Genomic DNA, 25,529 nt, shown 5'->3' on the forward strand with positions numbered 1-25,529 from the left:
TTTTAATATATATTGTGGTGTATAGACTTCCTTTTATCCGATATATAAAAGTTTGACAATGAAACATGTTTTAAGTAGGTTAATCTTAAGACTCTGTGAAGGCATGTGGCACTTTATTTTTAATAATTTGCTGCTATCTAATTCTTTCTTGAAATATTCACTTATGCCTTTAACTGGATGAAATGTTAATTATGTAATACTTTATTCTGAAGGTTTTTCCTTCCATAAAAGTATCAAACTGAAGTACAGAAGTTGTGTTCAAAGCTTACTTAGCAAGGAATCTTAAGCTTTTAGATAATCTTTTGTCTTAAATTGATGCGGAAACTTGAATGGCGAGATTGATAATCAGTCATGTTACCTCTATAAACAAAGGTCACACAAAGCAGTCATTTATGGGTTCATTCAGTTCATAGAAAAGAATACAGCGATATCTCAAAAGCTTTGAAAATACCTGCTGATATGGCGCAGTTAGCAAAGTCCTCGGTGCAGTTTAGTGAGCCCCCTGGTGAGTTCGAATTTAACCCCTTCGCTGCTAAGCCTCCCCCCACCCCCTGTGCTAATTATTTTTGGGGCTATTTGGGGGTAGTTCGCACTTGGGCCCCTGTAACTTTTGTCCACATAAGGTATCTAAGCCAAATGTGCGTCCTTTTCTTCCAACATCTTGGTGAATTCCCCTGGATGGGACCCAGTAATTAGCCATAATACTGCCACCTCTTCATTTATTTTGAAAAAATGGGGGAAAAAGTGCTGCAGAAGAAAGCATCTGTTTTTTCCCCTGCAAATGGCATCAACGAAGGGTTTGTGGTGCTGAAGTCACCAACTTCTCAGCTTTTAGGGACAGGCAGACTTTTGTCAGAAAACCAAAATGTTCTACACAGTTTTGGCATTTTACTGGGACATAGCCTATTTTTTTTTTTGGTGTGCTTTCAACTGCCTTCCAGTTCGTGGTAGAAATGGGTGTGAAAGCAATAATGGATCCTGAAAAGCTATACATTTTTAGAAAGTAGACAAAATTCTGAATTCACCAAGGGGTCATTTGTGTAGATCCTTCAAAGGTTTTTTTTTTTTTTAGAAACTATCAGTTGAAAATAAAATTTGCAATTAAGTTGAAAAAAAAACATCCTTTTGTGCCAACGTTTTCACCTGTAACTTCTTTTAAGTATGACACATTTTTTAAAGGAATATACCGTTACATCCGCAGAACCCTTCTGGTTGTGGGGATATATAGGACTTGTAGGTTCACAAAGAACCCAGAGCCAATAACTGAGCTGCAGCTAGCAATGGTTTTTCATTGTGTACCGGGTATATAGCAATTGAATATAAAGAGTGAAAAGTATGTACCAAGGAAACCTATATATTTCCGAAATGGGAACAAAATAGAGTTTAGAAGCAGTGGTTATAAGCACAACAAAACTTGCGGGTACCCATACAAGCATGTGAAATGGAGGCCATTTTTCAAAATGTCGTTTTTTTTTTTTTACAAATTGTCTTACATTTGGAAAGCAGAAATGCAAAGAAAACCAATTGGCAATAACACTTGTTCTACTATTCTGTGTTCCCCTTAGTCTCCCGATAAAAATGCTACCTCACTTGTGTGGGTAGGCCTAGTGCCTGCAACAGGTAACGGCCCAACACACGTGTCCATCAAATTTTTGTAGTGAAAACTGGCCCTTTTTTGCAACGTGCCTAGCTGTGGATTTCGTTCATTAACTATGCCGGCACCTAGGGAAACCTAGCAGACCTGTACATTTTTGAAAACTCTTCCACAGCTATTTCTTTACCTGGAGCATTGATCTCAGAAAATCAATCTACAGAGTGGTCAATGACTGGCCAGAACTGGTGGTGAACCGTGAGATTGCCCGAAATTGTTTCTCTGGACAGAGCTAGCAGTATTCCGTGATTAGGGTATGTAACGATTTTAACTAAAACTTGGGCGCCTCGAGATCGCAGTCCCTAAAAAAACCTTAGGAAAGAGGATTTACCTTAAATATTTTTTAAATGTTTCCTCTGGAAAGAGGCAAAGGTATTGGTGAAACCCAAGGTACGAGCCTACCTTCTGCTGAAAACAGCCCTAACGACAGAACCTTATTTAAGTGCAGTTACAAACCCCTATCACAGCTTTCTTTTAACTAGGTTTAGATTTAATCTTTTGCACTATATATTGGCTGAACCACTGGGATGTAAAGTGAAAGATTTGGGTCCCTGTTCATGTGATCATTTTTCTACCCAAGACACTTTGCACTTCATTATGTTTTGCTATCACTCATGATATTCGTAAACCTTTAGTGCATATTTGAAGGGAAAACTGTTTTATTCAGGTAAGGCCTGCCTTAGTCTACTTACAGATGTTGAACAATACCTGGGAGAGCTTTAATATTGCTAGTTTTTTTGTCCCAGCCGTTAGGGAAAGTAAAAGAAGGGCAATTGTGTTGAGAAATGTCAGGTTTTTTTTACCACCATGATGTCCTGTGTTTTAAGCCTGATGTCTTTTCTTATAGAATTTTATCCTTTTTATGAAAACTGTGATTAAATGTTTTTAGAATGACTGACTGTCTTCTGTACCTTAGAATAGTTTTTATCAATTAATGTTTGTATATGCTTATCTAAAATCCACAAAAAGGCAGAAGACTATTTTTAGCTTAAATTGCTATGGCGTCTGGGACTATCTTTAGTATAGGATTTATTGTTTAAGATGTTTGTAGTGTACTTTTATGGTTTTTAATAACCGAATAAAGTGGTTATGACCGACAGGCCAAATCTTAAAGACCTTCACAATCCGGATGATTTTGTGGTATTCCTAAACCATTATTGACAAAATATAGCATCCGAAGCGGAAGCGCATACTGATCACAACTCCCGATTGCCGGAAATATAGCAGTTGCCAACAAGGGACTAGTAGACCAATATGAAACGATTAATGGCTTCCTTATCAAGCCCATCAAATAAGTTAAACCGATTCTTCACAGTTAGTGAGGTCTGACTGGGAGCGTGTATCTACCTGGGCTCCGACACTCGCAACTGGGACGGCAACGCTGTAGATCTCCTTTGCCGCCGATTGAGACCACTGGCCGCAGTTGGGGGAGACTACAGCTCCCAGGTTGCCTAGCGGTATCACCTCACTTCCGCCCACCATCGCGCCCGGAGGCGCAGAAAAAGGAGAGGCTCCCTCCGGGACGCGCGCGGGCTAAGCCCGGGCAAAGGGCGGGCCGTCAGGGGCCAGAGGAGGCTGGGCTGGGCCAACTCTCTTCCGCCCACACATTGTAGCCGATGCTTACAACTTTTCTGGAACCAGATTAAGGTACTGTGTTATCACTTTCGAGGGCTATAACATTTACCAGCTTATCTCCGCTCTTTCTGTTGCCATCTTAAACATTACCTAGTGTGTGGTCCACGATGGGCAAAAGGAAACTGTTGGACGCCAACGGGGGGGTTGTAAGTAATACCGGTGGGGCGGCCAAAAGGAAAAAGGCCAGGAAGATCTCTAAGAAATCTACTCCAACTGCCACCCTGGATCGTATAGAGACACTGGTCGAAGACTGTGCAACCATTCTTGTCACAGCCCCAAATGTCATGTCCACATCCCCTTCAGAGAATGTGTCTTCAAGTAAAATCCGATCTGGAGCTGTCACCATCCCCCAAATGTTTAGTAAAAGTCTTCCCTTAATCAACTAACTGAAAGGGATGATTGGCAGAGTAACATAGATCATTCTATGCTAAATACAGATGAACAAGGCCTTACTGTTGCTGTCGTCAATCTTGTTCCTCTCGACCCAATTGCTATTGTTTGTAATAATCGATTTGAGGTATTGGCTGATAATGATGTTAATACTGATATTATTGATGTTTCTGCAACACCAGATCTATGTATTGGTCCAGACAATCGAAATAGGGTTGTGATAGAGAGGGCTGGGGTGCATCAAGATCAGTCAGGAGGGGCATCATTAGGTGCAGGGCAAATAACGGAAACCATTAAGGCCCTAAGACAAGAAATCAGTGATTTAAAAAAATTGGTACTGGAGTTGTCGATTTTGTCCAAAAGCCGAACACGCACTTATCAAATTCTCCGCTTGGTATTCCTTTCCCACAAACACCTCTTATTCCAACTCAACCACTCAATGGAACCCATACTGTCAACTTGATTCCATTGGCAACCCTACCTTTACATGGTAGGATGAACCCAAACTCAATGTCTGGAGCTGGGAGTTTTCCCGGCAACACCGCTAAGAAGCCCTGTGCAACTTCAAGCTCCCATACCAACATTAGGCATCCTAATTTTCTCCATAGAACCCCTGTCCCATCCTCACTTTTTCCATCCCACAAAGCCCAAACTCCCTCGATTACCAATCAGCCCACAGTTTTTAAGGTTGGTGTCCCTAAGGTCGATGGGTATGAGGACGAAGAATCTTTAAAAAACAAGGTTACTCACTGGATCCGTCATGTTAGAGGTTGCTGATCTCTTATTAGAGATGACCTAATTAGGGCCCATAGACAAAGAACGGACGGCAACCCTACGGACACCATTGAGCTTACCTTGGCTAACCATTTATTAGCCTATGGTCTTCTAGCTCTTGAATATAGATCATCTTCCCCAGATTCATCCTCCATCCAATTTAGACGTTTTCCCCTTACCTTCCCCGAGCCAACTAGGACGAGGGGTGTGCCTCCTGATTTGCAGAAAGAGGACCAATCCACCTTGGAACACATTGACTAACACCTGCTGCGAACTTATCTACCGAATCTAGCATATTTTCCTGTGTTGCCTCTAATATTGGTAGTGAATCGTTCCCTCCAACAGCCATCTCCTACATCCTTAGTGAGAAAAAGGGGGAAGGTGGGATTGATCTTCCAGCTCCCAATTTGCATATTATGGGCACTGTTATTCCATTGCCCCATGTACTAAATACTGATGTCAAAATTATCTCATGGAACATTGCCGGTTTGAGACAAGCTCGCATTGCCGGACTGGAATGATTATATCGCAACCCATGATATTTGTATTTTTCAAGAGACCTGGAGCTTGACACCATTGTACAAGTCTGGCTGTACTTGCTACTGTGTCCCAGCAGTATCCAACGGCCGAGGGCGCCCCTCAGGAGGCCTCATGATATGGGTGAACATCGCTCTTGCTTGTAGAGTCTGTCACACACAAAGCGCATCACCAGATGTGATGCGCATAACAATGAGAGGGCCAAAAGGGGGGCCCACTATTGAGCTCTTTAATGTATATATTAGAGGCACTAAAGGTGGTACCAAGTTATCGATTGTCTCTACCTTGGGAGAGGAGCTTTCCTCCTGTCCCTCAAATTCATTAATTTTGGTGGCCGGAGAAATGAATTGCACCTATGATCCACTTGCCTCTGAAGATTTATTAGAGGTTGAAGAGGAAGATGCCAGGTGGGGTATACCTCCTTTAGTAATTCCCCCAGTCAAGAAGTGGACGCAAGTGGCAATCCAACTGAATGCTTTAACATTGGAATTTGGGTTGAGAGCTGCCAATGGTCGGCTCCCCTCTGATGCCCATGGTGCATCCACTTTCAACAGAATTTCCAGCCCATCTCATATCGACTACATTTTGGTCGATCGCAGACTATGGCGAAACGCAGTGGATTTGGTCATAGTCCCAACCATCGACGGTGACCATAATCCCCTGTGTTTTGAATGTGAAGAGACCATGGTCTTCAGATCTACTAAGTTCTGGCCCTAGCCCTATTATGATCACCAAAGAAGTAATCCCATCGAATTGTAAAAGATATCTTAAATGGCCAACAATCTCCTGTGACGAGCAAAAACTTATAACAATAAAAGATTTTGTTGACAAAAACTGTCGAACTCAAGAGCTTTTGATGAACCAGACGGGAGTTTAAGGGCTGGGATAATCCACACAGCCACAGTTGATTCGATAGGGTCACTCTTTTTGGCATCCTCTCTCACTTTGTAAACCCAATAGGTGCAAAGCTTCTGGCTCCTGGTATAGTTCGGAATGCAGGGTTAGAAAGAAAAAGCTTATAACCGCTGTTAAAAACAGGGATTGTCACCAAGTACAAATTGCCAGATCAGACTATAGAAAGTCTGTGGCTAATGCCAAGTGTGCCTGGGAGGAAACCCACTGGTTGGCCCTGAAAGCTGCTAGCTTAGCTAGAGACGGGACTGCATTTTGGAATCTCTGTAGAAATTCAAAATGTTCCGACCCCGATATAATTTTAAATCCCATTACAAACCAGGAATGGTTTGCCCATTTCTCAAAACTTTATTCTGGTGAGGATACTCAAAGCTCTCGGGCTTTTTCTTACACCGCTTTGGCTGTTACTTCTGAGAGATATGACCCTTTTTTAGGAGGAGGAGGTCACGATTGCTATTAACAAAATAGTCCCAGCCAAGGCCCCTGGCCCCGATGGCCTTCCTGGTGATCTTTCAATCAGACCCCAAACATTGGGCAGTATACTTTACCATCCTGCTCAATGCATTTCTTAAGGGATCGCCCATCCCTGAGTCATGGAAAGGCGCAGAGGTGATTCCAATATTTAAAAAGGGTTCTAGGGAGGACCCTACCAACTACCGACCAATAAGTCTTATTGACGTTAGCCAGAAGGTGGTTGGCAGGGTCCTGCTGGAGCGTATTCTATTGGGGGCCAATGAGAATAACATCTTGTCCCACTATCAGGCTGGATTCAGACCAAACACGAGCACAACCGACCAGGTCTTTAGGCTGCTTCTACTATACTGGAAGGTGGTCCTGATTGGCAGGGGCGGTCTTCACTTGGCTTTTATAGATCTGAAGACTGCCTTTGACCTGGTCCCTCGTGATCGCCTTTGGTTGGTCTTGAAGGACATGGGTGTACCTCCCCCTGTCCTCGACCTTCTGGTCCGTCTCCACGAGGGCAATTATGCACAGGTGAGGTGGGGAACCCAGTCCCAGAAAACAGCAAAGATCCCAGTTAACAGAGGAGTTCGCCAGGGCTGTGTATTGGCACCCACCCTCTTCTCCTTATTTGTGAATGGGGTGGTGAAGTTTTTGCAAGATATTCCAGCTGATGCCCCTGCCCTGGCGGGCGAAAGAGTTCCACCCTCCTCTTTGCAGACAATACACTATTAATATCCAAAACACCAGTAGGGCTACAAAAGCTTCTGGATAGATTCCACTTGTTCTGCAAACTGAGAGCACTGACCATTAACACCCTAAAGACCAAGCTTCTCTCCTTTAAATCGCGTAGATCTAGCGTCGCCATCACGTTCGATGGAGCCCCTTTGGAGCACGTAAAATTGATTCTCGGTATCAGAATTTCCGACAGTTTAAGCTGGAGACCCCACATTGATAAGATGCTGCTAAACCATAAACGGGCCACGGGGGCTATCGCAAAAGAACATCGCTCCTCGCAGAGCAAGCCAATCGCTCCCGTGCTAGTGATCTACCAGGCCAAAGCAGTTGGTTCGGCGTTGTATGGAGCCGAACTTTGGGGTTATGATAATCTCGATGAAATTTCCAGGTCCGAGAACAAATTTCTGAGAGAACTGGTTTCTCTTCCAAGGGTTACTCCACTAAAACCCCTTTTAAGCGACCTGGGTAGGCGCTCGATTAAGGACATGGCAAGGCTACGCCCTTTGCTATTTTGGGCTCGCCTTTGGCGCACTCCGGAGCTAGCAAAATATGCCGAGGGCCTAAGAGAAATAATGAACTCTCTGGGCTCACACAGAGTAAGTTGGCTATGTAACATCAAGAAGTCTCTTAATCTCCTAGGTTTTAAAGAAGCTTGGGAGCACGGGGCACCCCTGAGTAAGGTAGACCTCAAAAGAGCCTACTGGGCATGGATCGACCGTCAGGAGCTTAGTAACACCAACACGGGCAGGCTAACCGAAGCTTTTTACACTCCTAAACAAGCCGTTCGTTTCGAGTCCTACCTTGACTTTGTGCAGAAACCAAGGGATAGGTCATTGTATCTTCAATTTAGACTTCAGACACTTCCAACTCGAGAGTTCACTAGCAAATGGAAGCCTCCCCACCAGACCCCGGATACTTGCCCGAGTTGCAGGGGGAAGGTCGAAAGCACGGCACACATTGTTTGAATGCCCAGCATACAAAAATCCAAGAAGTAGATGGCTAGGCCCAGTTTGCCGATTGCTGGGCACATCAAACTACCGTGTGGCACTAAGAACATTACGATCTGATACCAGCCTAGTGCTGGTCTGTGGCGTGGCTAAATTTCTGGGGTGGTCATGGAACATTAGTAGTAAACTCCTCCGTCTCATTACATGATCCTGTTTAATGTTTTTTTTAACCTTGATTTTATTGTATAAGAAATTATTTATAATGATTACATTTTAAATCTATAACTAATGGAAGTTCCTAATACTGTAACTTATTTTAGCCTGGTGTAAAGTAATCAGATGGTTAGTCCATCCCCAGATATTAATACTTGTTTTATATGCTTCTTTTTCGATAAATTGTACCTTTTATGTTTGTTTGTCAATGCTTTTATGATACAATTTTTATCGAAATAAAGCTTTTTTGACTTGACCTAAGAACTTCAACTCTTCCACCGGGAGTCCACCGGGTAGCTCTAGAGTGGGGCCTAAGTCTGGCACTGTTGTCCTTCAAATACGGTTTAGCATACAAATTCTCTGCTCAACAATCTCCGCCAAAAATACATCGTCCATAAACAACAAACATTTATAGGTAAAAGGTTTTCAGTATCCACTCTACACCCTGGGACACCAGCAAAGTCAGGCAATGCCGGCTGCACCATGCCTGGGGCAACCCAGAGGTCAGCTCTGCCAATGGGAAGCCTTGCTGCCCCAGGCTGCTGCCCAGATGCCTCTTGTTGTACTATTGGCACATCAGTGTCCTCCTCTAAAAGTCACTTCATCTGCACTAATGAGTGGCTTCATTATTCGATGATTCCTCGTGGACAGAAAACTTAATGACACAATCTTCCACTCCCTCCTCTGCCTCAGATGCAGAGTCAGTCTCTGAACCATGGTAAGAGGAAGACTCTAAGCATACCAACAATCTGCTGAGCAGTAATCTTGCGGCTAGCCATAATCCTTTCTAAAAAAAAAAGTAGACTTCACAAATAAGCCAATCAACAAAGTGAAATTCAAGTAATAAACAGTGTGGCTTTATCACAAAGATCTATATACTCAAACTATACAGCTAACTTGCCTGAAACAGCTACACTCACCAGGACCTACTCTGCAGAGACACAGCAAAAGCCAAAAATATCCCACTACAAAGACAATTACGGCAACAAAATACACATCCAGCACAAATTCTAAAAGATTTTTACAAAAGCTAAACATACTGCTATTACACCATTTACAAAAAACACATTCATGCAGGGAAATGAAACAAATTTAAAGTAAATAGTACATGCAACTACACAAACTGCAGAACCCCCATCGAGGAAACCGCAACCTGGAAAATCAGTCAAAATAGCAAAAGCCTTGAACTAGAATAAAAAGGAGAAATAAAACATTACAATCTCAATTCACAAAAAATAAAACCATTAACATAAAACGGTCACATCTGTCAGAAGGGCCTTCAAATAAAGTCTACAGGTATCAAAAAAGGGAGGAGGGGGGCAGAAAAAGGCTGATAGAAAATGCCCCTATTTTGAAACTTGAAGGATTTTCCTTACCCAAGGGATTGCCCCATGCACTTTAAATCAATAACCCTGGGAGTAGTGGGGTTTCTGGAGGGGTAGAAACAAGCGGAGCAAAAACGTGCTCCCTTTGGAACTGACCCTTGCTAATGAGTAGCTTCCATCTACAAAAAAAAATCCCTGGTTCCTAGTGGGGATTTCTACCCCCCACTGGGGGCAGAAAGCCACAAAACGTCCGATCTGTCAGCAGGGGGGTCAGAAACTAATTATCGCCCTTTGGAAGTGACCCTTGCCCAAGGGGTCGCTTTCATCTACATAAAAGGAATCCCTCACCCCTAATGGGATATTCTGCCCAGAAACCAGCAGGAAGAAAATGCCCCCTCTCCCACCCCCCCCCCCCCCCTCCCCCTCTTGGGGTCGATTTCATCTGCAAGAAAGGAGTCCCTTGTGCCTAATGGGGTATTCTGCACCCCCCCTTTCCCGGGGCAGAAAGGCCCCAAAAACTGGCTGACGTCACACGATCGCCGAAGGGGGTGTTAGGGGTGGCAGTGGAAACACTTCTGCTGCCATCCCTGCTTGGGGGTATAGATAGGCTACCCATTGGGGGGGGTAGCGCCAGCTTTTCACCCATAGGTGGGTGCCATGACGGAACTTTTCTCCTAAGCTACCCAATTCCAGATAATCTGTTAGTGGAAATTCAAACAGTAAGTTCACTAGATTAATACAATGTATTTGATAAGTTAGGACTATCAGTGCCTCTTCTGTTTATTCGTTGACATGGTGTTTAGGTCAATGTCCACACTAGGTACAACCAACCAAAGTTATGCTCCTTTGTTCATATGCACTTGAGATGGGCGAGCCACTGATGGCTCACCCAGATGCACAGCTCTTCCTGTCTTCTTGGACCCTCCAAGCAACAAGGTCGAACTTCTTTCTAGCGTGCATTCATCTGTTATTATTGCATCAATCTCTATGCCCCACTGGGTGCAGTATAGGAGGGACTCACCAGCACTGACAGCTATTTGTTTCCCCAGTCAAAATGCCAGATGTTGGCGAGACCCTCCTCTAATTGGGGCTTGGAGAATGATGTGGTGGCCCAAGGGAAGGTTGTGGAGGATGCAAAAAGGATGGTCTTTGGCCATTTTGTAGTCTGGACCCTAACTAGAGGCATTCCTATTGGATCTTTGAGCACAGAACAATGCAGAGACTTCAAGTGATCTGTGATTGGCAGATGAGGTAGTGGGGCATCAGGAGCAAGAACTGAGTCATTGAGGTGGCAGAGAAAGAGAGATGAGGAAGTGAAGCAGTGAAAAGAGTTGAGCATAAAGGCTGGAGAGAAGGTAAGAGTGTAAGGGAGCCAGAAAGAAATGGAGTGTTAGAGTGATGGAAAGAAGAAAAGCTAGCACATGGTGAGATGGGGAGCGTATTTACTTAATATGTTGATGGCACAGCTTGTGTATTGGCTGTTAGAGCCAAGAGACTCGTGCCTTGGCTCTGGCTTATTGCTTCCTGAGAACTATTGCCACCTCTAATTAAAATAGAAGCATATTTGCCCATTATGTTTAATATGGGAAGCAGGGAAAAATGAATTATAAAATAGGTTTTAATCTTGGTTTTTATTTTTAACATTTTTTTCCCCTCTTTCTAGGACGTGGAAACCAACTCTCCAGCCTATCTAGCTGGTCTTCAACCCCATACTGACTACATTGTCGGATCTGATCAGATACTTCAGGGGGTAGGATATATATATTTTTTTAACCATGTATTGTAATGACCGTATTTGTTCTGCACGGATATAAATGTATTTGTGCATTTGTTTCACTTGATGTCATGATCATAGCTTTCTGTTAAGTTACTAAATTATTTAGTCTAACCTAACTCCCGTTATTTGCGTTTTTTACTAGCTAGTTGCCCTTTATTTAATTGAACAGGTGAACACATTTAATTTCCCATTCCCAATCTTTTTCAGTCTGAAGATTTCTATGCGTTAATCGAATCCCATGAAGGGAAGCCTTTGAAGCTTATGGTTTATAATACAGAGACTGATTCCTGCCGAGATGTCATTGTGACACCCAATGGAGCCTGGGGTGGTGAAGGAAGGTACTGAGTGAATTTTTCTTTTTCAATAGGTTCTACAGCGACCAGTGTAATCTTAGTGCAATTTAATGGTGTTTAACTCCTTGCTTTCAGAGTCCAAGCATCTACATTTCTAGTTGTGTTCTACAGGCCTGATTTACGAAACGTTTTGTAGTATGTAAAGTAGTACTCCAGTAACACTACTTAATGCCAAATTCAATTCACATACCTACGGGTGGAGATTAACCCATCCACTTGTCGTTTGTGGGCTGAGATCTCTGCAAGCAGAGAGATGCTGTTTTAGGTTGGGTAGTGGTTGAGGGAGGAATAATTACTCAAATGGGTAAGGGTTTTGGGAAAATTGAGGGGATTGAGAGGGACTAGCCTAGTAAACACATACCCACAAAAGAATAAAACCCTTGCAGTTCACAAAATATTTTCTTAGTTACTACAGCCCTAAAAGTGTTAAAACAGGCTTAAATGTACCCCAGCCCAGCCTTGGAGTAAGTCTTTCACTACACTTGACAACACTCCTAAAGAAATTGATGGAGGCAGGGATTTAAACTAACACCTCATAGGAAATAATATGAATTAACTTCTATATTGAAATCATCGTTAGGTTATAGCGCCCTCCAGTGCAAGTCGATGTAACGCTTGCGTTGTAATGGCAGCGTTCTAAATGCATTGCGGTGTAATCACCGCGATGTAAAGGATGTTTCCCGGATTTAAACTAACACCTCATAGGAAATAATATGAATTAACTTCTATATTGAAATCATATATACTTCCAAACACAGATGCTCTATCCCTCCAGTAGCCCTTTCAGGACAGGTGCAGTTGCACAGGAATGAGCACCTGTTACGAAATTAATTCTGTTCCATTATTTAAGTGCTTTGTCAATCCGTAATACACCAACAATGATGCAACCTGCCGGTTCACCCCCAGTCCAACTGCTCTACCTAGAACACAGCTCACCAGGAGACCATGAACATTCCTGGCATGAGCTGCCCATGCACCCACTTGAAGGGCTAAACAGAAAAGAACCAAAACACGTCCCCCTTACATAACAATGCGATAAATCTAATACAATATAAGAATACGGTAAAATAAAAATAACCAGGTTTAGTGCATTCTACTTACAAGTGGATAACTTAGGGAGGAGGGAAAGGAGTAGAGAACTCGAGAACAGCAAATATTTAAAAATAATTAGCAAATCATTTAATCACAATCTCTGAAACGAATATGAGCCCTACTATGTTTTGTGGCATGAGACTGAACGATTCCCTCCTCCCCGAACAGCACTCTTGCACAGAGTTGTCAACATCTTCACCAGGGGGTAACTTGCTGCCTCTGTACTTTGCGAGCCTAGACATGTTCCACCTGCAGCCTGTGTGAACTGTTACCACATTCTTCTAGATGGAGATAATGACGAAAAGCCCCATTTACTCTTTTGCACCTTTACTGTACCATCTTGGTTTCTTTACCAAAGCCTGATTTCCTCCCCCACGTTCCACCTCTTGCTGTTCATGGGGTTTTTCTCATCAAACCTTTGCTTGTCTCTTTTCTGGCATAGACAGGACTCTGGCGCCCACCTCCATCTTGTCCAGCATATCGGAGCCCCTTACAGGCAACACTCCGGATTGAGTTTAGCTGGACTGCGCCTGAAGGAGTCAAAGGGTGACTGCTGTGTTACATAGTTAGGCAAGGGATGATGTGCCCATCACATGTCCCTAAGCACACCCTTTCGTGGTTTCTACAGCTCTTTGCGAACATGCCTTTACCATCCTGTTCATGCACTTAGCAGGACCTCTGGCGCATAGAGCTGTCTTCTGGTGTGTTATTCCAAACGGACTCAAGAACTCCTGCATCTCTCGTGAGGCAAACTGCACCCCATTAACAGTTACCAGCTGTTTGGGTACACCATCTCCTGCAAACTAGTCCTTGAGAAACTCCAAGACCCTCTTAGTGCACACATTACTCACACACTTGGTGAAACCCAATTCGATGCGTAGGCCACCAACAACACAAACATTTCAGTTGGCTGTAACAACTCAAAAAGACACATGATGTCCAGGCACAATTTTGTCATAAGCTGATCCGGTACAACAACTGGTGTTAGAGGAGCAGTATAAGTCACATGGGTCCTGTCATTGGATGCACACAACTAGCATTAATTCACCACCCCTTCCACCTAGTGATCCATGCCCGGCCACCAATACCTCTCCCGCACCCGGGCTTTCGTGAGACTTCTACCCAGGTGTCCTTAATGGCCTAGATTAACTACCTTGGATCTCATGCTCTTGGTCGATACAACTTTCTCACCAGATCATCTTGGTACAACGCAAGTTCATCCCTCACCAACCAGACAGGTTTCAACCCCTGATCCAGCTCTTTGCAATCAGGCCAACTCTTCACCACATGTTTTAATTGTGGTGAGCTCCTCATCCTCCTCCCCACTCTTCATCCACTCATCCCTCGTGATCGCTGGTTCCCTTACCCAACTTACACAACCCAGGTCTTCAATAATCACCTCATTTCTACCTTCCTCTGGTAGACGATACAAACAGCAGTTATGTTTGCTAACCCAGGGAGGTATTGGTCCTGAAAGGTTAACTCTTCCAACCCTTCGCTCCACCTCTTTAGTCTGGGAATCATCCTGTCACTTTGGTTGCAGGAGAAAACTTGGGGTCTGATCTTTACTACCTAGAAAAGGAATGCCCCACAAATTAAACTTTGAATGTTTCACTGCCCGTTATCGCTAAAGTCTCTCTCAAAGCACGAGTAATGCTCCCCAAACTTCTTAAGGGCCCTGAAGGCAATTGCCATCCGTTCTCCATCATCAATCTGAGACCGCACCGCTCCCAGCCCCTTGAAACTGGTGTCACTAGTTAGAATGGTTTTTCTCCTTGTGTCAAAACGTACTAGGGTGGGCGTCATGCCGATTCTGGACTTCACAGCTTGGAATGCCATTTGACACTCGGGTGACCTTAAAGTGCACTCTTTTTTTCAGCAAAGCTCTTATGGGCTACACTAAACTGACAAAACCCTTAATGAACTTGGAATAGAATCTGCGAGCCCCAAGAATGATCTCACCTGTTGTCTGTGGGAGTGGGGAGCGCACACAATACTGTCTGCTAGTTCGAAATTTGGGTTGAATGCCCTCCCCGGAAATGACATTACCCAAGTAGGTGACAGAAGGAACTCCAATTTTGCATTTCTGCTGTTTCAGCAAGAGTCCTTTCGCCTCTAATCTACTCAACACTTCTTGAAACCCTGTTATGCTCGTTCATATCCATGCCATAAATGAGTGTCATCCTGGAAGAATAAATGTTGGGTAACTCTCCCATGATCATCTTCATTATCCTTTGAAAACAGACGGCAGCTGAGGCCAGCCCAAATGGCATCCTGATAAATCAATAAGCCCCCAATGGCTTTGCTTACTAGGTGAGATGCCTTGAGTCCTGGTGCAGCTGCTTGCACCTGGTGATAGGCTGAGGAAAGATCCAGGACTGAACATTTTAGTTCCCTTAAGCTTAGTGAGGGACTGTGAAATATTGGAGTAATTGGCGATCCACTTATTAATTTCTCTTAACTCCACACATATCCTTATGGCCTTCCCTCCATCTTTGGATCCTTAACCATTCTGATGACTATCTTCTCAATGATCTCAGAATGTAAAAGTCTATATCCTACTTCAAGTGCTTTAGCACCAAGTTATGAACTTTAGGTATCTTATGCACACAAGGTTTAGCACCCTTTTTCCACACAATCCTGTGTTTGAAATCCTTGAGCAACCCAAACTCTTGTTTAAATACCTCATGAAATTCATCATAGAGACTTATGCCACCGCCACACGCAGTCAGCATCACCTGGTCTTGTGCTTTGGCATTTAATATAATCCCCATATATCTTTGGCGTCTCCCCTCTTGGCTACGTACATTTTCTCAATGGTTTCTCTGCCTTTAGATTCAATTATTTTTACTACATAGCCTAGAACATCAATGTGTGCACCCCCTTAGCTGACTGGGTTGATATCTGCTGGAAGCAATGTCTTATTGGGAATCTCATTATCCCAAAGTTGGTATACAGTCATTGTAAATGCGGATTCTGAGTCTGCCAACACCAAAAGTTTTCCCCCCAATTTCAATCTCACTTGGGCATAACAGATCCCAGGTTCACCTCAATCTTTACATTTAAGACCACCGTCTTTAGGGCTTCAGACACTTTCAACACTATCCACCATTCTTACCTCCGTTGAAGGTTTGCAGACCCTTGCGTAATAGCCTTTAAACTCTCACTTCTGACAAGTGAGATTCCTAGCATAACAGCTAAGGCTATTGGACATGACTAGAGTTCCCACACCTAAAACCTTTGGATTTGCCACCGTTGGACGGAGCTTTAAACTCTGTTCTTGCAGCAAGTTTTATCACATTAGTATCTACTTGCTGTTCTCTTGCTCAGATAATTCATGTACGCTACTCTACGCAGAATTATTTACTGGTACTGTGAAGTGGTTTCTCATCTTTTACCCAGCCAGAAAAATTTTCCATGCCTTCCACAGTACCAGTTGCTTCCTTAAGGGATTTCTGGCCAGTAACTTTTCTTGCACTTGGTCACTGTTGGTGCACCTCACTAATTAATCTCTTATGAGGGAGTCCATGAGCTATCTAAACTCACAGGTGCATGTCAATGCTTTCAAGAGGCTATGCAATTTCCGACCCTCTTATTGAACTCCTATGCTCTGGTAAAGAATTTCTTTCGTGTACAAGGTTTTACACGATGACCAAAATACTGTTCATTCATATTGAGAATCACAAAGAGGGGGACTAGGAGCCAGATTAAGGTCCAGTACCCGTGCGCCTCACTATAATTGACACGTGTAATCAGTAAAGAAAAGGTGTGGTTGGAATATGTTTCTAGGGGGATCTTCCTTATTTGGAAGTGTTGCCCTCCAACACCCTTGTGGGTGTCATGCTTCATCATTGGGCGTTTGGCTCCTCGTGGGGCTGGAGCTACAATGACCTGGGAGAGGGCTCTTTGGCGGACCTCTTTTCTTGTATCAGCCGTGACTGTGCATGCAGGTGTGTGGGGTATATTGTGTAAGGTGGAGAGTGCGATCTTAAAATTACCTAAAGGAGATCAAATTTTATTTAGAGACCCTTCGGTAAGGTTAAAAACTAGGATGTGGTAGTGTGCGCAAGGTTATAATATGCCACTACTCAGTGAGTGTTGTAGTGAACTGCTGTGGTTTCACTATTCAGGTAGACATGTTTCACGCTATGTTGGTCCAGCACTGGATCCCTAGCATTTCTTCAGGACCAAAAAATTTTCCCTACCCCTGATTTAGGGTGGGTATCTAGATTCTTTTTATACTCAATCCCTGGTAGTGATACAGTAGGTCCTAGGTATTTGTCATGCTCACCCCAGTACGAATCCATAAATCAACCTGGATGAAAAAAGAAAGATATAGGGAAAGGGCTTAAAATATCCAAACAATCAATGTTTTATTGTGGACAGCACATATGATGCACGTATGGTCTCTGCATATCATCGTATAATGCAGTGCCATGCTGTGCTGTCTGACCTCTGTTAGCTCTTCTATTGGTGAGTGCCACCAGTGCCTAAATCACTCGTGAAATCACTGGTTAACAGCAAGCATTATTAAAAAAATATCTATATAGAGACTACACAAACAGGAACTCACAACAGTGTTATTACAGATTAAAATGCATGGTCATTACCGACTCCCATGAGGTATTTGTATTTCTTACCCCTACTCCTAGGCCATAATGTGCCCTAGGTCAAGGCAGGGGACCGAGATTATTGCGTTTTCTGTTAACATATAATATCGAAGGCGGAAGTGGTCAATGCATAGTTTCTCAGATAGTGCACTCAAGTGTCACTTTCTCCTCCGCGATCAATGTCGTACTCACAGATCCATGTGCGGTCAGCAGCCCGTCACCTACCCCTCGTCATGCCTGCAGATGAAGTGCATGGCCGAAAGGGGTTTGCTTAAGTACAGAGAGCCTGGTTAACGAGTATCACCTGCAGAGACCCAGAAGTACTCTGCGTCAAAGCATTGTGGTTACATTTGAGACCAAGGTGGTTGGGGCGTGTGATAGCAGACATCTTGAAGAGGCTCCGTTCTCGGTAGAAGATGTTATACAGAGAACGTGAATTGGTAGCGGCCATCTTGAGATGGTCAGAGGGGTCTCATGTTCTTACGGAGCTCCCGTTAATCAGTGTGCTCTCTGAAATTTCTGTTACACAAGGGCAATCGTTGGCGTATCTCCAATAGTAGCCTTAATGCAATCATTATGGAGGATATTATGTCAGTCTTGATATTCTGTATATATTGAAATGTGTTCCATGTAATTCTGGTTTGACTATTCCCAGTAAGCTGGATTGCTGCAATGTCTAGACTGGGGTGGTCGGAACCTAGGTTCGCATACAGTCTGGTGTAGTATGTGGTCAAACTAATAAGTGACTATGGTGCTCGGGGCATTTAGTGGCAGCCAAGGTGAAGTAGTTGGGAGAATCTTAAAACTATCCGGGTATTTAGTTGATAGGGGATGGTGTTCTATTGTAGCCTACGATAGGCATGTGAGGTGAACTCCAATATTTTTTTTTTTTGTCAAACTGCCCCAAATAAAGGAAATGGCTATGGTATCTGAACCTAGGTAGTCTATAGTAGTCATGTGAAGTAAGCACTCCAGTATTTTCTGATACTGTAAACTTGGCATGCTATCCTAAATAAGGTAAATGGCTATGGTATCTGAACCTAGATGTTCGGGACATCCAATAGCTTGGTATCTGGCTCGGAGTCAATAGCAGTGTCCCATGTAGTTTTAAATGTTACAATCAAGCCACAGGATGCCGTTATTTAGCCCATGTGTTTGGCTTTTTAGACGGAACACCCACCGTTCTTTTGTGAATAGCGACCGCTTGTCCCAGTGGTCATTTACCTCTAGTATTGTCCATCCAATGTTATCTGGAGCATGGTTGCTGTTTGCAAAGTGTGGACATCTTAGTCGTGATGCGCTTACACCAGATGTTGCTGCCGTGTTCCGTGATTCTCGTTTTGATAGGTCTGGTGGTCATCCCTACATATTGAATATTGCTGGGGCAGGTAATGAGATGAATACAATTCCTTGTATTACAATTGGTATGTCCTCTCTAAACCCATGGATAACTTTCTCCAAGGTTGTGCTCTTCGCTCATTTGTCAGTTTGCATACTATGCAGTTTCCACATGGGTAGTGACCTTTCATTGGAGGTAGTCCCCAGAGTATCAGTTTTCTTCGTTTTCAGTGTGTGTGGGGACCAAAAGATCTTAGATTTTGCATCCGTTTGAATGCGAACCTGGTGTCTGAAATATCAAGGGTACTCCTTTTGAGAATTGACCACTATTCTTTATGATCTTCTAGATCTTGTTGGATAAAGGTGTAAAAGTCTAAATACAGTTTAGAGGATTATTAGTCTCATTCACGATTATTTCTGGCCCTTTTATATGCCAGTTTGACTTTTCTCTTCGGATAATCCAGGTTGGTCCAATTAGCACAACGTTCTTTAGCTTGGACATCATACTCCAGGAGGGTATCGCAGGTGCGTCTTAGACGAAGAAACAGACCGGACTGGAGACTATCCCGAAGTGCTTTAGGATGATGCCTCCCATAGAGTAGAAGACTGTTGCGATGTGTAGCTTTTAAAATAAATTGTGGTTGACAATCCACCATCACTACGGCAAATGAGCAGGTCTAGAAATAGTACTGATTTATTTGACATGGTACTGGTAAAGTGTACATATGGTTTGAGACTGTTGATCCAGGTGCAGAATGTTTCACATGTCCCTATCGCGCCATGCCACATGATCAATATATCCTCAATTAATCGTTTTCCCGTTCTGATGTTGTCACGATAGGGGTTGGTCTCTGCAGTGATGTTTGTTCTTGAAGTCAGCCATATAAAGGCACGCTAGTCTAGGGGCAAAGGTGCTCCCCATAGACGTACCCTGTATCTGGTGATGTACTTGATCCTTCAATTGCAAGACATTTTCCTTCAAAGCTATGGTCGCACATTCTACAATAAAGTTGACCGGAGTATCTGACTCCCAGTGTGGTTTAGCCTGCAGGCAGGTTTCTATAACCTCAATGGTGGCATCTTGAGGGATATTAGTGTACAATGCTTCTACATCCTAGGTCACCAGTAGACCTATCTCCTGTGAGTGCTCCAGATCTTTAAACAGATTTAGAACATCTGTAATGTCTTGGAGGTACTTAGTTGTCTCTGCGACCAGAGATCTGAGGAAATGGTTGCAATAATTTGCTGAGTGGTTCCAGTACAGAGTTGCTACCTGAGAAGATGGGGCGTCCTGGTGGCGGTGTGATTCCACTATGAATCTTTGGTAGTATGTAGACTTATGATGTTCGGGGCGTGGAATTTATGAGAAATTTAGACTTTTGTTTGGTAATCCAGCCCTCTGTACTTGCAGCAGTCGCCAATTCGGTGATTTTAGTGGTAAGTCTGATGGTCAGATCAGTGGTGAGAGGGTGATAGTATTGCTCATTCGATAACTGTCGTAAACATTCCTTGTCATAGGCAGCTGTTGACATCAATACTATTGTTCCTCCCTTATCCGCTGGTTTTATAGTGATACTGGGGATCTTCGGTGAGACTTTAAATTATGTTCCTCTGCTGGACAGCTTGTTTAATCTGGTAGGATGTTTGGCCCCCACTTCCTTAAGTACAGCTTTCTCAAGTGATCACCTCACAAGGCACCATTGCTGCCGTTGGTGGGAATCTGGATGGTCTTCGTATTCCTGTGTCCTCTGAATCAGTATAGTGATTGTCCTTGAAGGCTCAAAGGGGGATTTTCCGGAAGAACTGAGTTTATGGGGAGTTATAATTCATCCAAGTGGGGGGGTCTGTACAAAACCCAGACCTTTTTCTGAAGTGTTCTCCTCCTATGTGGTCAGAACCCTGTCTGATAGATTCACCACTAATTTTACGTTGTTGTGGTGTGGCATCTGTGGTTCTTGTTGCCACTGGACCGTCTTGTTGCTGCCCCATCTGCCTCTTCCTCTGCCCCATGCAAAAACAACAATTGATGGACAGAATGCAGAACAATGTCATACATTCACCCCAGTACAGAGATCTGGGCCTAAATCCATCGTTTTTTTGCTCACCATGCCATTCCAGTTTGAACCCAGCCATATGCAAATCAGTCTTGACCCTGTACCCCATGGGAACAGTCCAGCCCGAACTGCCAAGCCAGGTCCTCCCTGGACTGGAAACAAGCATCCTAGGACCGGTTTCGGGCTTTCAGCCCTCATCAGCCAGGATAGCTTGATTCCAGTGGCATGGAGAGCAAGGGACTCACGTCTGAGCATACCCTTCCCACTCGGGGTGGCAGTTCGGGCTGGACTGTTCCCATGAGGCACAGGGTCAAGACTGATTTGCATATGGCCATGTCTAAACTGGGGTGGCGTAGTCGGCAAAAGAACGATGGATTTAACCCAGATCTCTTGACTGGGGGAGAATGTCTGCATTGTCAGCATTCCGTCCATCATTTGTTTGTTGTAACGCTTTTCGCCCTAAGTGGGATGGGTATTCCCAGACGTGGGACCCGTGCTCACTACGCCACTGGAGTTACGCTATCCTGGCTGATGACGGCTGATAGCCAGAAACCGGTCCTAGGATGCTTGATTCCGGTCCAGGGAAGACATGGCTTGGCAGTTCGGGCTGGACTGTTCCCATGAGGCACAGGGTCAAGACTGATTTGCATATGGCCATGTCTAAACTGGGGTGGCGTAGTCGGCAAAAGAACGATGGATTTAACCCAGATCTCTTGACTGGGGGAGAATGTCTGCATTGTCAGCATTCCGTCCATCATTTGTTTGTTGTAACGCTTTTCGCCCTAAGTGGGATGGGTATTCCCAGACGTGGGACCCGTGCTCACTACGCCACTGGAGTTACGCTATCCTGGCTGATGACGGCTGATAGCCAGAAACCGGTCCTAGGATGCTTGATTCCGGTCCAGGGAAGACATGGCTTGGCAGTTCGGGCTGGACTGTTCCCATGAGGCACAGGGTCAAGACTGATTTGCATATGGCCATGTCTAAACTGGGGTGGCGTAGTCGGCAAAAGAACGATGGATTTAACCCAGATCTCTTGACTGGGGGAGAATGTCTGCATTGTCAGCATTCCGTCCATCATTTGTTTGTTGTAACGCTTTTCGCCCTAAGTGGGATGGGTATTCCCAGACGTGGGACCCGTGCTCACTACGCCACTGGAGTTACGCTATCCTGGCTGATGACGGCTGATAGCCAGAAACCGGTCCTAGGATGCTTGATTCCGGTCCAGGGAAGACATGGCTTGGCAGTTCGGGCTGGACTGTTCCCATGAGGCACAGGGTCAAGACTGATTTGCATATGGCCATGTCTAAACTGGGGTGGCGTAGTCGGCAAAAGAACGATGGATTTAACCCAGATCTCTTGACTGGGGGAGAATGTCTGCATTGTCAGCATTCCGTCCATCATTTGTTTGTTGTAACGCTCTTCCTCTGCCCCATCCTCTGTTGAAAAAAGGAGGTAAGGGTTGTTGGTACATCGGGACATGCGGTGGCATCAAATAGATCGGAGGTCATATTGGAGGTTGGCCAGGGAATGAGGTCATTTTTTGATGCCCATGGAAAGGAGTAAGTCACTGGAGGGTCACTGTTCCTAAAAAAGATGGCCAGCCTAGTCGGCGACTTGAGGGATAGTTAAAGCGATATCTTTCTACATAAGTGGTGGAATGATGGATACAGGAAGGGAATTCCTCATAATTGGAGTGTTGCCCTCACACACATACGGGTGCCATGCTTCATCATTGGGTGTTTTGCTCCTTGTGGGGGTGGCGCTGCAGTCCCCCACTGGCCCCGCAAGAGGGCTCTTTGAGTTTTTTTTGAGGAACGCCGCAGTGGTGTGAGAATGGAAGGTTTCAAAAAACACCGTACTGGTACCTTCCAAAGTATTTATTCTTGGGACTGTACGGTGACGTTAAAAGCAGGTGAAAAAGAACACAGCTCCCTATTGTCAGTGAAAAGTGTGTGTGCCTTTATTTGGTTTCTTAGTGAGAAATAAAGGTGGCGGGTTTTGGTCTAGTTAGTTCGGCAGGTTTCATGCCTGAGTTGTCGCTAGTGGATTCTTTGGCGTTTCATCAGGACCGTGGGTGTATAAAATCGTGAATAAATGAAACGGTTTTGAGAAAGAAACATACAATACACCCTGTAGAATTACCCTAATTCAGGTTATTGTGGTCTTGAGTGACTGCGCCCACTCGTTAGCGACCACCTTAATGAGAGGATCCAACCTGAAAGAGAAATAAATAGGCATGTTCATTACATACTCGTGATGTCACGAGTAGTGAATTAATGCATATATTCTGCATAGGGGTGTCTACCCGCTTGTACATGTCCGTACTTGTGGTAGACTAAGTGATTCAGTAAGATTCAAAGTGCACTTAGTGGTGAGTATCTGACACATGAACGGGCCACTTGATGTGAGGGGGTCCGTGAGCATAAGCACTCTAAACAAATGCCATGCATTGACGTATCACAAATAGTAAACACAGTAAAACTCTACTCCAGAAAATACTCTGGGCGGCCTCGGCGGAGAGAAATAGCTCAAGAAGTTAACTAGAGTGGAGATTAATGGTAACAAAGCAGTAGAGAGTTAAGTGGTCGCTACGAGTGCTCCTGCGACCGGAGCTTTCCTTCACCAGCCGTTATCAGGGGGGGGGGGGTGTTGTACTCACACTGACCTCCTGGTACGCAGCCCAGATACCTACCCGCTGCCGCTTTTTTTGGATGGGTGGCTGAGCGGTTGTCAGGTACTGGTATTTGTACGCGAGGTGCTTGAAGCGTGGGGGGGCATTTGAACCCGCCTACAGGTTAAGTTGAGCTGCGGTAAGTGTCAGCTACTAGAGCGCTGAACAGCGGAGCTACATGAGGCTTTTGGAGATGTAGAGGCTCAACTCTGGCGGCCATGTTGACAGTTGGTGTCAGTTGTTATGGTGCCATCAGATATTACGGCAGTGCCATTACAATCATATGCAGTGTGATTAGAAACGTAAGCAAAAACAGTAGAAAATGGCCTGTTATGTGCAGTTAAAGCCTTATAGTGGGAGTATTTGGAGTCACACCAAGATATTTCTTTGGTTCATTTTGTATCTTTGTTTGATTAGGAAAGATGTCATCGCTGTGCTGTTGCAATTGTGTGCAGTTTGATTTTTGGGAGCTGCGGTTGGGTGAGAAGTCATGTTTACATAATCCTCATGGGGCAAGAAATGAGATGCTGTTTTTATTAGAATCTTGTTACTCACAGTGCTATTGTACATGTGAAGGGCAGAGGTGATGTAGATATTATTTAGGGACAGACTTAGTGGGGTTTACCATTTGCCTTATGTAAATCCGAGACTTTTGTCACTCATCTGTCCACCTTGCGGGAATGCTAAAATTGGAATAGCGTTGTTCCCAACAGATTGGTTCAATATGGCCACATCACAATAACGGTTATCTAACTGGTAATGTATGGTTGCTAATGCCCTTTCTGGGTCACCTGGAGAATGGATATTGTGCACTAGGGAAGGGGGAAGAATCAGTTGATAAATTCTGCCCAGGGTATGCCAGTCATTCAGTCCCTGAGTATTGGATCGAGGCGGAACACCCAGCGCTGTTATGTGAAAAGAGTTCTTGTTGGCCAGTGGGGATTGGAGTCAATGATGGTCCAACGCAAACTGTCTGGTGTGGTGTTCCTCAAGGAAATGTGTGCACATTTTAGTGTTGGTTTTCCTACAGTGTATCATGCTGTGGTGCCCGCTAATCCGTATCTTAACAGGTCTCGTCATACCCACATAGCATAGATGGCAGTGGCATGTAATCAGGCAGACCCAGTTCCTAGTGTTGCAACTAGTGTGACGTTTTATTGCCAGGGTCTCTGCAACCCCAGGTCTATGCTTTTCATTGTGGTTGTTGGGGCAGACTGAGCATGACCCACAGGGGAAATATCCCTCTACTGGTGGGAGAGCCCATAGTGTAGGTTGCCCAATGCATGGTGTCTGGGGGCGAGTATGTACAAGGAGGTCCTTCAGGTTGTGTGCATTTGTATGCGAATAGCGGGGTTGGTCCAGGAGTAAAGTTACAGGTGTTAAGAATCCCCCAGTGTTAATGACTTTCTATATTTTGTTGCATGAGCGGCTAAAGGTCGTAACACATGTCAATGTGTCATTTGGGATTCTCTTCCCTACTTTCTAGCTAACTCTCCCTGTGATTATTCTTGGCCCACTTGTAGGCTTTGTGCATCACCTTATATGGGTAGTGGCGATCCTCTAAGTTGGATCTCAACGGATGCCTGCCTCTCCTATTCTTTGGTGGTGTTACAGTTCAGACGTAAGCGGAGGAACAGACCTTCAGGTAGGTTGTTCCTTAGGGATGTTTGGTGGCTTTCGTAGAGTAGCAGGCTATTCCCATCAGTCGTTTTTTTAAAGTTTGTTGTGAACAGTTGACCTTCTTGGATTGAAATGGATCGGTCGAGAAATGGTATGGAGCTTTCTGATATGGTATTGGGGAATTTTAACTACGGGTCCAGTGTATTGACCCAATTGCAGAATGAAGTGCAAGTCTCTGAATCACCATTCCAAAACAGCAAAATGTCATAACGCCGCCACAGTAGTATATTGTTGCGAAAAGGGATCCTCTTGTGTTCTGTGTTTGCTTTTGAAAGCCGTGATATAGATGCAGGCCAAACTAGGGGCGAAAGTGCTGCCCATGCAAGTGCCTCTTATCTGGTGAGAGTTGGTCTTGGAACTCGAAGAAATT

At 44.4% G+C, this 25,529-nt stretch overlaps 1 protein-coding gene across 2 annotated transcripts in view; it reads left to right on the forward strand.

The window, feature by feature from the left end:
• The window catches only part of LOC146789709 (Golgi reassembly-stacking protein 1-like), a 380,315-nt gene that overhangs the window by 150,331 nt on the left and 204,455 nt on the right, over positions 1-25,529 (forward strand). For both annotated transcript variants that reach the window (XM_085632043.1, XM_085632044.1), the window contains 2 exons: positions 11,245-11,331; positions 11,566-11,696. In XM_085632043.1, the coding sequence (XP_085488169.1) occupies positions 11,245-11,331; positions 11,566-11,696 (218 nt within the window). The remainder of the gene's footprint in view (positions 1-11,244; positions 11,332-11,565; positions 11,697-25,529) is intronic.

Source organism: Triturus cristatus, chromosome 10 (assembly GCF_964204655.1).
Source record: "Triturus cristatus chromosome 10, aTriCri1.1, whole genome shotgun sequence".
NCBI classification, from domain to species: Eukaryota; Metazoa; Chordata; class Amphibia; order Caudata; family Salamandridae; genus Triturus; species Triturus cristatus.